Source organism: Macaca nemestrina, chromosome 10 (assembly GCF_043159975.1).
Source record: "Macaca nemestrina isolate mMacNem1 chromosome 10, mMacNem.hap1, whole genome shotgun sequence".
Classification (NCBI taxonomy): Eukaryota; Metazoa; Chordata; class Mammalia; order Primates; family Cercopithecidae; genus Macaca; species Macaca nemestrina.
In genome coordinates this window covers 31,771,289-31,784,461 of record NC_092134.1, presented here as the reverse complement: position 1 = coordinate 31,784,461, position 13,173 = coordinate 31,771,289, and the positions used below count along the sequence as shown (strand labels likewise).

Here is a 13,173-nt window from a genome sequence, read left to right as displayed (position 1 = left end):
TAGCCAAAAATGCTGAAGAATTAAGAGTTGGAAGGTCAGATCAAGCTGGGGCCCAGGACTGGCTCTGCCTGTTATAGCTTAGCATGTCACACAGCCTCTCTGGAACGCTTGTTTCTTCATCTGTAAGATAGAAATTATAATTCCAACATCACAGAATTGTTATGAGATAATACATGTAACACAATTAGCCCTGTCCCTGGCATATAGAAAACCTTCAGTAAGTAGATGATAGCTTTACAGGCAGCTACTTGGAGCCACCAATTCTACTGATTAGAAACAAGCCTATACCTATATACATACTTATATTACCTTAGAAAATGTAACTGTTGGCCAGGCGCGGTGGCTCACACCTGTAATCCCAGCCCTTTGGAAGGCTGAGGCAGGTGGATCGCTTAAGGAGTTTAATACCAGCCTGGCCAACATGATGAAACCCTGTCTCTACTAAAAATACAAAAATTAGCTGGGTGTGGTAGTGAGTGCCTGAGTAACAGTTACTCAGGAGGCTGAGGCAGGGGCATTGCTTGAACCCAGGAGGCAGAGGTTGTAGTGAGCCAAGAGTATACCGCTGCACTCCAGCCTGGGCGATGGGAACGAAACCCTGTCTCAGAAAAATTAAAAAAAAAAAAAAGAAAATGTAACTGTTAATGTCACCTTACCTCCCTTGAATCTGAAACTAGTTCTTATGAAACTAGTCTGTTTGTACCCCAGTAGAGTCATTTAACCACTCTAGGAGTTGGTTTTCTAGTCGTTTCCAGTGCCTCTTCCACCTCACTTCTCTCTAGCTTCTGTGGGCTTTTGGGAAGCAAGGACTATTTGTCTTTTTCTAAATTGATGCCTAATTATACCTACTTATGGGGTATCTATGATATTTTGATACATGCATACAATGTCCAGTGATCCAATTGGGGTAACGAGAATATCCTTCCCCTTGAACTTATTATCTTTTTGTGTTGGGAACATTTCAAATCTTCCAGCTATTTTGAAATGTGCAATACATCAGTGTTAACCGTAGTCACCCTACTGTGCTGTCTAACATGAAACATTCCTTCTATCTAATTCTATTTTTGTACACGTTAACCAATCTCTTTTCATCTCCTGCCCCCACTTCCCAGCCACTGACCTATTTTGTTCATATTTGGTTCCCCACTCCAAACACATAATACTCTGTAAATGCTTCACTTCGTCATATTTACCTCTAAACAATCAGGAAGGCCATTTGACATCCGTGAATGCTTTTTGGTTTCCTTAGGTCATGTGCACTCTCACCTGAGACATCCACACAACTGGGTGTGGCTCACAGCAGCCCAGATTTTTGGATTACTCTTTGCCTCTTGCCAGCCAGAGGAGCTTATTCAAAAATGGAATACCAAAAAGACTAAAAGAAACCTCCCAGAACCTGTAGCAATCAAGTTCCTAGCCAGTGACCTTGACCAAAAGGTAAGGTTTCTGTCAAACCTTTTCCTTCCCTCGTGACTGTAAGACGTTCCTTCTGGTTCATGTAACTATCTTTGAGCCAGCCTTTGGGAGAAACTCTTCCAACCAACAATTTGTTGTACAGGTGAATCAATAGGAATATTAGTCACTGGAGAGGGGTCACTCTCAAGGCCAGGGTTTTTTCAAAGATAATTTTTAGACCATTAGTGTAGTTAGACTTTTAATTTGCTTATTTAGCATGCCCATCTTCCATTATATGTTTAGGTTATTTATTTATTTTTTTTTTCCTTTTTTGAGATGGAGTCTCACTCTGTCACCCAGGCTGGAATGCAGTGGTGTGATCTCGGATCACTGCAACCTCCGCCTCCTGAATTCAAGGGATTCTTCTGCCTCAGCCTCCTGAGTACCTGGGATTACAAGCGCGTGCCACCACGCCCAGCTAATGTTTAAGTTCTTTATCAGCATTGGAAAATAAGATTAATACTGTCTGTCTTGCCTCCTAATAACCTTGTTGATGTAAATGAGATCACGTTCATGAAAATGTCAGGGGCCAAGCCAGGCATGGTGACTCACATCTGTCATCCCAGCACTTTGGGAGGCTGAAGTGAGCAGATCACTTGAGCTGAGTTTGAGACTAGCCTGGGCAACATGGCGAAAACCTATCACTACAAAAAATACAAAAATTAGCTGGGCATGGTGGTGTACCCCTGTAGTCCTAGCTACTTGGGAGGCTGACACAGGGGGATCACCTGAGCCTGGGGAGGTCAAGGTTACAGTGGGCTGTGATCATGCCACTGCACTCCAGCCTGGGCAAGACCGAGATCCTATCTCAAAAAAAGAAAGAAAAGAAAATGTTAGGGGCCATGATATATGTGTCTCTGGTTTCCTAGGTCCTAACACAATTTCTCACTCATAGTGGAACCCCATAAATATTGAATGAGTGGAGGGTAGAAGGGAAGAAAAGAGGAAGAAAAAAATATTGGACTGTTGCAAAGTGCCCTACTAGTAATGTAGAGGATTGGCCGGGTGCAGTGGCTCACATCTGTAATCCCAGCACTTTGGGAGGCCGAGGTGGGTGGATCAGCTGAGGTCAGGAGTTCGAGACCAGCCTGGCCAACATGGCGAAACCTCATCTCTACTAAAAATACAAAAAATTAGCCGGGCGCGGTGGCTCAAGCCTGTAATCCCAGCACTTTGGGAGGCCGAGGTGGGCGGATCACAAGGTCAGGAGATCGAGACCACGGTGAAACCCCGTCTCTACTAAAAATACAAAAAATTAGCCGGGCGCGGTGGCGGGCGCCTGTAGTCCCAGCTACTCAGGAGGCTGAGGCAGGAGAATGGCGGGAACCCGGGAGGCGGAGCTTGCAGTGAGCCGAGATCGCGCCACTGCACTCCAGCCTGGGCAACAGCGTGAGACTCCGTCTCAAAAAAAAAAAAAAAAAAAAATACAAAAAATTAGCCAACTGTGGTGGTAGACGCCTGTAATCCCAGCTACTTGGGAGGCTGAGGCAGGAGGATTGCTTGAACCCAGGAGACAGAGGTTGCAGTGAGCCAAGATCACTCCACTGCAGTCCAGCCCAGGCCACAGAGTGAGACTCTAAAAAAAAAAAAAAAAAAAAAAAAAAAAAAAAAAAAAAGTAGAGGATTATTACCTGTTTCTCCCCAGACTGTGAAACTATCCCATTTATTTAGGATGAAATGCTTAGGGCAGGTAGAAGGGAGCAGTTACACAATTTCTGGTCATGAACCTTTCCTTTCCAAATCTATACAGGTGGTCATTCAGAGCAAAATGCAGTACGTTAGTTGTATTACAGTTATTTAATTTTTTAAAAACAATCAGAAATGTCCTATGTCTGTCTTGTCTACCAATGTCCATTTTCTTTTCACAGATGAAAAGTATCTCTCTCGCTTCTTGCCATCAATTGCATTCCAAATTCTTGGATCAGTCTCTAGGAGAACAGGTAAGAATTGTAGTTCTCCTAGTTTAAAAGAACGGGCCAGCTGGGCACCGTGGCCCGCACCTGTAATCCCAGCACTTGGGGAGGCCGGGCAGCCAGATCACCTGAGGTCGGGAGTTCGAGATGAGCCTGGCCAACATGGCGAAACCCCATCTCTACTAAAAATACAAAAAAATTAGCCAGGCATGGGTGGCAGGTGCTTGTAATCCCAGCTACTCCGGAGGCTGAGGCAGGGAGAATTGCTTGAACGTGGGAGGCAGAGGTTGCAGTGAGCCGACATCACGCCACTGCACTCCAGCCTAGGTGACAGAGCGAGACTCTGTCTCAAAAAGAAAGAAGGGGCCTATTCTATCAACAGTCTAGGAATAGGCTTACATTTGTTATTTTGTTTTGTTTTGAACCTATCTTAATGCTTGGGGGATTAGATGAAATACAGACATACACTTATATATATGTTCAAATACACATATGTCTTGTCAACTCTGGGTCTGTGTTGGGATTACTCTTTTCTCCATTTAAAATTCCCAAATAGGGGTCTGGGTGCGGTGACTCATGCCTGTAATCCCAGCACTTTGGGAGGCCGAGGCAAGTGGATCACTTGAGGCCAGGAGTTCAAGACCATCTTGGCCAACATGGTGAAACCTCATCTCTACTAAAAAGATAAAAATTAGCTGGGCATGGTGACACATGCCTGTAGTCCCAGCTACACGGGAGGCTGAGGCAGGAGAATCTCTTGAACTGTGGAGGCAGAGGTTGCAGTAAGCTGAAATCTCCACACTGCACTTCAGCCTGGCAACAGAGCTAGACTCCGTATCAAAAAAAAGAGAGAGAGAGAGAGAGAAATAGTTATTTCCATGAGAATGGCTGAAGGAATTTAATGGAGGTAGAGGTGAAAGCTGTCATTAAAAATGTAAAATGGGGCTGGCGTGGTGACTTACACCTGTAACATTAGCACTTTGGGAGGCCGAGATGAACAGATCTCTTGAGGCCAGGAGTTTAAGACCAGCCTGGCCAACATAGCAAAACCCTGTCTCTAGTAAAAATACAAAAATGAGCTGAGCGTGGTGGCCTGTAGTCCCGGTTGCTGGGGTGGCCGAGGCATGAAAATCGCTTGAACCCAGAGGCAGAGGTTTTATTGAGCCGAGATCGCACCACTGCACTCCAGCCTGGGTGACACAGTGAGACTCTGTCTCAAAAAATACCCAAAAAACAAAACAAAACAAAAAATGTAAATGGAGGGCTTGGAAGGAAATTGTTTACTTATTCTTTGTGACTTTAAAGGGTAGAACTAGTCCACATAGATCAAAGTTACATGGAAATAGGTTTGGATGCCCTATGAGGGAGAACTTAAGAATGATCTAGGCCAGGCGCAATGGCTCACACCTGTAATCCCGGCACTTTGGGAGCCTGAGGCGGGCGAATCACCTAAGGTCAGGAATTTGAGACCAGCCTGGCCAACATGGCAAAACCCCATCTCTACTAAAAATACAAAAATTAGCTGGACATGGTGGCGCATGCCTGTAATCCCAGCTACTTGGGAGACTGAGGCACGAGAATCACTTAAACCTGGGAGGGGGAGGTCACAGTGAGTGGAGATTGCGCCACTGCCCTCAGCCTGGGTGACAAAGTAAAACTCTGTCTTTTAAAAAAAAAAAAGGGGGGGGGCATGATCTAAAAGTGGAGGCATCATCATTTAATAGTTTTTAAATAGTTGTAATACCTAGATTGTTTTTGTTTTCTAATTGTAGAATACCTATTTTAGCTTATGCTCTACTAAGCCTTATTTATTTCAAAATCAATGTCCAATTTCTTCCCCCACCCCGTTTTTTTTAAAGGTTGTTAAGAATTTGTTGTTTGTAGCCAAAGTCTTGTATTTACTGGAACCTTATTGTGAGGATAAGCAAAGTAAGATAAAAGAAGACCTGGAAGAACAAGCAGCTTTAGGAGATGGCGTGGCCTGTGCAGATGAGAAGGCAGAGTCTGACGGAGAAGAGAAGGAAGAGGTGAAGGAAGAGCTTGGCAGGCCGGCCACACTGCTGTGGTTGATCCAGAAGCTGTCCCGGATCGCAAAACTGGAAGCTGCTTATTCACCGAGAAACCCCTTAAAGGTGCGATGAATGCACAGAATGACTGAGAGTAGTCATTTCTCTGTAAAAAGTATTTTAACGGTATTAGTGATCCTAAGTCCCTAGAAACTTTACCTTTGAACCCTAAACTGCAGCAATAACATCTGTCCCAAAATAGACTGAGCCCTGTTTTCTAAATTCATGCTGTGTCTATGATTGAGTGCTAAAGATAAATATTTCAAATGCAAAAAAATTATCTGTATTTTCAGAGAACATGCATCTTTAAGTTCCTCGGCGCTGTAGCAATGGATCTTGGGATAGACAAGGTAAAGCCGTATCTCCCAATGATCATAGCTCCTTTGTTTCGAGAACTGAACAGCACCTATTCAGAGCAAGGTAACCCTGCCTCGTCTGTTCTCCTGCCTTTTGCAGGATTTCTAACTTCTCTCCTGAATGTTTCCTTCTTCCTTTCTGTCCTTCCTCCCTGCCAGAGACTTATTTTTATTTTTATATATTTTTTAATTATATATTATATACTTATATATGTTTATATTTTTATATATACACACACACATAAATTTTTAAAAAAGAGAGAGAGATGAATAGTGGTCTCACTATGTTATGCCAGGCTGGTCTTGGTCTCAAACTCCTGGCCTCAAGCAGTCTTCCAACCTCAGCCTCCCAAAGTGTTGAGACTACAGAAGTGAGCTACCGTACCCAGCCAAAGTTTATTTTTAAAAAGAAAACTTATGAGATATCAAGATAATTAACAAATAGGCATATTTGTATTATATTTGATTGCCCTCTTCTGTATGCTTTCTGCTGTCCCAGAAAGAATGTTTCTCACATAAAAGATGATGCTTTATCCTTAACATAGATTAAATAGTCAAAGAAAACTAAGGTTCAGGGTGGTTTTAAACCTCAGAGCACAATGAATAATAATGAACGATAAAATGTCATTACATTCTCATCTTAAAAATTGTGGGCTGGGCGTAGTGGCTCACACCTGTAATCCCGCACTTTGGGAAGCCAAGGTGGGAGGATCAGTTGAGCCCAGAAGTTCAAGACCCGCCTGGGCAACATGGCAAAACCCCATCTCTACAAAAGATACAAAAATTAGCTGGGTATGGTGGTGTGCACCTGTAATTGCAGCTACTCAGGAGGCTGAGGTGGGAGGATCTCTTGAGGCTGTGAGGTGAAGGCTTCAGTGAGCCGTGATTGCACCACTGCACTCCTGCCTGGGCAACAGAGTGAGACACTGTCTCAAAAACAAAACAAAAAAAAATTATAAGGCAAAAATATAAGTATTATCATTTTTATATGAAATAGTTTTAAAATATCATTTTAACATTTCTTCTTTTTCCTTGCCTGATAACATTTCCCTCACTTATTGTAATTGTTGGTAATAACAGGTAAAGAGGGAATTGGAGGCTGGAAGGAGAGGAGGTAAAGTGAGTGTTCAGAGTTTAAAAATAAAACAAATGAAGCAAATGTCAAAGCAAGAGCTGTTATAGTCCTACAACCTTGAGAGAAAGTTTGCTCACTCTTCGAAAGGAAAAAGCAATGGTAAAGGTTGAGGCTGCTGACAAAATCAGGTTCAGGTGTGCTTTGGTTCAAGTCAGCCAACATTTAATGAGCACCTAATATCTGCCAGGCACTAGGGATTCAACAGCAGGAAAGTTTTCAAGAAGCTTGTGATCTAGAACAGATGTCCTGAACTCCTGTGAAATTGAAATTGGGGGTGAGTGGCAGAGAAGGGTGGGAGATACAGCTTTTTTGTCAACTGCACAAAGGAGGCTTTGACATCCCCCGCACCCCCCAAAAAAAGGTTACTGTGGGCAGAGCTAAGCCTCTGTGATCCATCATGGATTAGAGAGGGAATCTCTTACTTTTCCCCCTATCTGCAAGAGCTCAGCAGGTAAACAGAGGTAATTCAAAACGTTTCTGTCAAGGTCCCAAGTTACTTTAACGTCTTCAGGGCCAGGTTTCCGCTGGGAAGTGGGCCTCATGTTCTCTGATTTCTTGTTGCATCCTGGGTGAGGTGGTGGCTGGAGTGCTGTGTCTAGCATTGCTGGTTTCCCCATCCCAGGAACATAGAGGCTAGTTTTATATCAGTGTTTAATGTTGAAGTAATGGTGATAATGCTGCAAGAGTTTAAATTATTTTTGTTGTTTTATTTGGTTTCTTGCCAGATCAATAGCTGGATATCAATGCTGCACATATTGTTGATTTTGTTTGATTTTGTTGATTCTGTTGATGTTCAAATGTGTCCTTTCCTACCTGTCTTTACTCTGATCATTACTCTTTGTGTGTGATTAGATCCTTTGCTGAAGAATCTATCCCAGGAAATCATAGAATTACTCAAAAAGCTGGTTGGGCTTGAGAGCTTCTCATTAGCCTTTGCCTCTGTACAGAAACAGGCTAATGAGAAAAGGGCACTCAGGAAAAAGAGGAAGGCCCTGGAGGTAAGTTTGCTCTTTGAAAATATGGCATGTTCACTGGACTTGATAACTACTAAGTGTGCATGTTTGTGTCACACACTCAGGGAGGATCAAGGGTTTGAGTGGTTGGGGAAAATTTATAGCTGGGGCTTCAGATTTTCTTTAATGAGCATGTGTTTTTTACATTTATTTCTGTATTTGATTCTTATTGGTTTAACATTTACTTTAAAAGTAATATAAAATTTCTATTCTCTTTTCTAGTTTGTAACTAATCCTGATATTGCTGCCAAGAAAAAAATGAAGAAACACAAAAATAAAAGTGAAGCAAAGAAGAGAAAGATAGAGTTCCTGCGTCCAGGCTATAAGGCCAAGAGACAAAAAAGTCACAGCCTGAAAGATTTAGCAATGGTGGAGTAATGTCTCCCTGTGCTGATACAAGCATGAACTTTCTGGAATATTCTTCTAGTCTGAAATTACAGCAGGCTGGTTGGGGGGGGTTCCTTTCTTTTTTTTTTTTTCAAGACAAGGTCTCACTCTGTCACCCAGGGTGGAGTGCAGTGATGAGATCACAGCTCACCACAGCCTCCACCTGGGTTCAAGTGATCCTGTCACCTCAGCCTCCCAAGTAGCTGTGCCCCCCAGGCACACACCACCATGCCCGGCAAATTGTTTGTATTTTTGTAGAAACAGGATTTCGCCATGTTGGCCAGGCTAGTCTTGAACACCTGGGCTCAACTGATCCACCTGCCTCGGCCTCCCAAAGTGCTGGGATTACGGGTGTGAGCCACCGTGCCCAACCAGGTTTTAATTTAAGTTAAACTTTGGATAGGTTGTATAATATATAGTTTAATGTAATCATGCTCATATTTTTTAAATAAAACACTTTATACTACTACTGGGTCTTCACTGTCTAAAAAGCTTGTGACACCAAAGAGTTTAAAATATAATTTATAAATAAAAAGATAAATTTTTAAATAGCAAGAAAAAATGTAGAAGTTAGCAATAATCAGACAAAAGATTTGCAAATACTGCTATATAGTACATTCTAAAATTTTAGGAAAAGGCAGTAAGAAAGATCTGCACAAATAGAGAACTATAACCATGTTCATGGCTAGGAGGATTCAGGACCATAAAATGCTACTTTTTCCCAAGTTGATCCCTTTGGTTAAGTGTGTATCTAAGCAAAATCCCAAGAGTTATTCACGTTAACCCAACAGGCTGATTCTAAAAATTATATGGAAGATATTAAGTCGAGAATAACCATGACAATCTTACAAAAGTAGAACAGGATGAGGGGCTTGCCCTTTTGGATATCAAAAGTAAGACACAAAAACTATCTATAGAGAGAATGTGTAGTAAATCCTTCTTCATTAAGAACTTCTACTTAGGAAAAGACACAAACTGGGACATGGCACACAACACATACTGTTAAACAATTAGTAGTACCAGGACACACAATGAATATTGATGAATCCACACAGACAATATAGTGGAAAAAGTGGCAAAAGAGAGAAATGAGCATTGCACAAAAGGAGAAACATAAATGGTCCTTAAACACTGTTAGCTGATATGGCTGTGTCATTTTTTTTTTAAGTATTATGGACTGCTTGGTAAGTAGTCATAACATTGAGACCCCCAAGTGCTACCCTGGCTACATGAAGTCGTTAGATTACATACCTTCTCACACCAGAAGTTAAAGAATACCTGGACTAGTCGGAGTCCTACTGTACTAGCTATGGCTAGTTGTTAAATTGTTTGAGTCACTCCTATATTCAGCCTCATCAGTAATTAGGAAAATACCAATTATCACCAGAATGAGATTCCATTTTGAAACCATCAGAATGATAAAGCTGACAATACTAAGTGCTGACAAGCATGGTGGAGCCATAGGAAATCTTATAAACCACTTGGGAAAGCAGTTTGACATTATCTTGTAAACCTGAAGACGGTTATACTCCCTGATCCCGAGTTCCACTCCTAGAGAAACCACGAACCATGGATCTGAAGAATGTTCATGAACCATTGCTAAAAGTCAAGAACTAGAAGCAATCCAAATGTCCTTCCACAAGAGAATAAAATGGTATATTCATATACTGAAATACAGTAGCATAAATCAGCTAATTACCTATATATCAATAAAGATGATATTCTAGAAACAATGTTGAGTGGGGGGAAAAGAAAAATAGTTGAATACCACTGTAATAAAATTGTGTGTACATATATGATAAATCTGTAGAAAAAAATTAACGATTTCAAAGTTGCAGGATAGAGGGTACTTGTGCGAAGGAACAGAATCAAGGGAGAAGCACACGGTGGGGTTGGGGGACTTAAACTGTCCTCATAATGTTCAATGTCTTACAGTTGGTGCCAGATTTCGAAGTTTATAATGCTTCATTACATTACTTTCTGTACATAAAATATTTCCTGATAAAAACATTTTCTAATGTTCGGCCAAAACCACATTTGTACTAAGTTATTAGTACAAAGAAAACAAGTGGTTTCTTTGCAACTTTACTTTTAAGGTTTACTATTTACAACTAAAATGGTAATAAGCCATGCTTATTTAGAGGTGGCTAAAGTTGTTTCTGTTGTTCAACCGTATAGCATCTTTTGCCTCACTCTATACTTGGTGTGGAAGAAATATTCTTTAGTGCCCCACATACTTGGGGACATATGGAGTGGAAAATCCACCCTATGTGCCAGGCACTTTGGATACATTTTGTTTAATCCTAGTATTCCTGAGAGATTCCTACAATTGGTTCCTATTTTACAGATGAAGAAACTGAGACTCAGAGTAAACAACTTGCCTAAGGGTGATACAGGATGTAGGTGGTACAATCAAGATTGAAAGTCCATGCTTTGAACTGGGCACGGTGGCTCACACCTGTAATCCCAGCACTTTGGGAGGCCAAGGCAGGTGGATCACTTGAGGTAAGGAGTTTGAGACCAGCCTGGCCAACGTGATGAAACCGTCTCTACTAAAAGTACACAAATTAGCCGGGCGTGGGGGCACAACACCTGTAGTCCCAGCCACTCGGGAGGCTGAGCCAGGAGAATCGCTTGAACCTGGGAGGCAGAGGTTGCAGTGAGCCGATATCGTGCCACCACACTCCTGCCTGGGCGACAGTGAGACTCCATCTCAAAAAAAAAAAAAAAAAGTCCATGCTTTATAATTTGTAATTATGGGCTAAGAATGAGATAGCATGTGGCATAGGAATCAAATGTTCATTCACTTAAGCACCTGTGCTTTGATATAGTGTGTATCTCAAACAGGAGTTCTCACCCTTCTAAGGGCTTCGTAATGTGTCAGAAGGAGGCCATCTTAGAAGACTGACTTTAATTCATCCTAAGTGACCTAAAGTAAATGCATGTATTGCTTTCGTAAATTTTTTTAAAATAAAACAAAATACCAAGGCAAAGATCAGAAAGAACAAATATATCTGGGATATTGAAGACGTCTTTGTTTTTAATCAATAAATATTTATTGAGTGCCTACTGTGTGCCAGGTGCACCTGCACCACACTAGATGCAAGGGATACTAACAGTAAATAAGATACGGTCCCAGCCCTCAGAGCTTACATTTCAACAGTTTAAAATGCATCTCAGGTATTTCAGATAACAGAAGTAATTCTACCACTCTCAATTTTTTTTTTTTTTTTTTTTTTTTTTTTGTAGCAAGATACAACACAACCATAGGCCAGAGTTATAAAATAGCATGTCAGAAAGAAACATTTGGTATCATTTTTCCAGGTCCCATTTTACAGAAAAGAAACTGCAGGAGTGGCCATTTGCACCTATGTTCTAATTTCAAGTTTGGTGCTTTTCCCATTGCCAGGCCTCTCATAAAACAATATTCAGATTTGCCATGTAAGTATCAATATCCAAACACTGGTAGCATACCTGTGCAGTTGTCTCCTGCTAGACAAGGACCATATAATTTATGGCTTGTTTAAGTGTCCACTCTCTTTATCCCACCCTATTCTTTGTGATAAACCAGAGGGATGAGGCTTAATCAAGTGCTGACCTTTGGGGCAAGTTCATGCCCTGGGATTCAAGATGGCTACATGCCAGGTCTGCCTGCCGGACCTTACTTCCCATTTTCTGCAGTTTTCCTGAACTGCCAGGAGGCAGCTGTACAAGCTTTACAAGCCTCAGGCTGTAAGTGAACTTGTTTTCTGCATTTTCCAGCCATGTGCCACTGACCAGAAATGAACTCAACTATAAATTGCAAAGGGGCTACTTGTCAAGATGACAAATATCTATCGTACTATTTCAACTATGAACATACTTCTGAAATGCCATATGCCAGGCACCACACCAGATACTAGGGACATAAATATGAAAAAGTCTCTGCCCCTCAGGAGTAATACTGGTTGTACTGGAACACTTGTAGCTGAAAGAAAATCTCCAAAAAAGATTTCAGAGACTAAAGTAGGAATGGGTGCTGGAGAATGAGCAAGAAGGGTGAGAGTCCCGCAGGTGAAGGGAGAAAGCTGCAGAGAACGAATATAAGCCTGGAGAACGAACATAAATGTGAGGGGAAGAGGTCAGAGGCCAACACTGGAAGCACAGTGAAGGCCAAGAAAGGAACTAATGTTTCCGAGACCTGCGGGGATCCATGGTATTAAGCTCTCAATACCAGCACCTAATTTCTTAAACGCTGGTTTTCCAACTTAAGTGAAAGAAATTCACCCGTTTTTAGCAATTATGAAGCACTATATTTACTTCTGTCACATTAGTTAATTCTGAGGTGGACTGGGTAATTTGAAAAGCTCCTTTGAACATGAATTGTTTTTAAACTTACAATCTAGCAATAAGCCTAATTTTTAAACCAGAATGCTTCATTTCCCCCTGTATAATCAGTAAGATTTTGATTTTTAACAAGTTTACATGTTTGAGTGTAACAAGTTTACATTCAAAAAAGACCAAATATTGGACATGGTAGATAAAAGGAATGAAAACCAGTAAAGACACCTTTTATAACCTGAAAATAGATTTTTAAACCTTCCTTTCATGTGAAATTTTCTCTTTAATGTGTTATGAATTCCATCAAATATAACCATTTAGGATTATTTATAGTATGTCACTGATCACTTCTACTAGTATAGACAAGTAAGTTTATAGACATTATTTTGAATGTAACTGCTTTAATTAGCATAATTTTATTAAAGAGTTAGACTGTGTTGTCAATACTGACATTTCTGGGAATATATAGTATAGTTTATAAGTCAGGCTTCTGAACCAAAAGTTTTACTTTGAGCCTTATTCCCACCT

The 13,173-nt window shown here is 41.2% G+C and overlaps 1 protein-coding gene across 1 annotated transcript in view; it reads left to right on the top strand.

Moving 5' to 3' along the window:
- LOC105493875 (UTP20 small subunit processome component) overlaps positions 1-11,571 on the top strand; it is a 111,586-nt gene extending 100,015 nt beyond the window's left edge. The window contains exons 57-62 of the mRNA XM_071071251.1: positions 1,250-1,437; positions 3,324-3,395; positions 5,228-5,500; positions 5,728-5,854; positions 7,778-7,923; positions 8,161-11,571. Of these exons, the coding sequence (XP_070927352.1) occupies positions 1,250-1,437; positions 3,324-3,395; positions 5,228-5,500; positions 5,728-5,854; positions 7,778-7,923; positions 8,161-8,316 (962 nt within the window). The 3' untranslated portion in view covers positions 8,317-11,571. The remainder of the gene's footprint in view (positions 1-1,249; positions 1,438-3,323; positions 3,396-5,227; positions 5,501-5,727; positions 5,855-7,777; positions 7,924-8,160) is intronic.
- Positions 11,572-13,173: the final 1,602 nt, after the last annotated feature.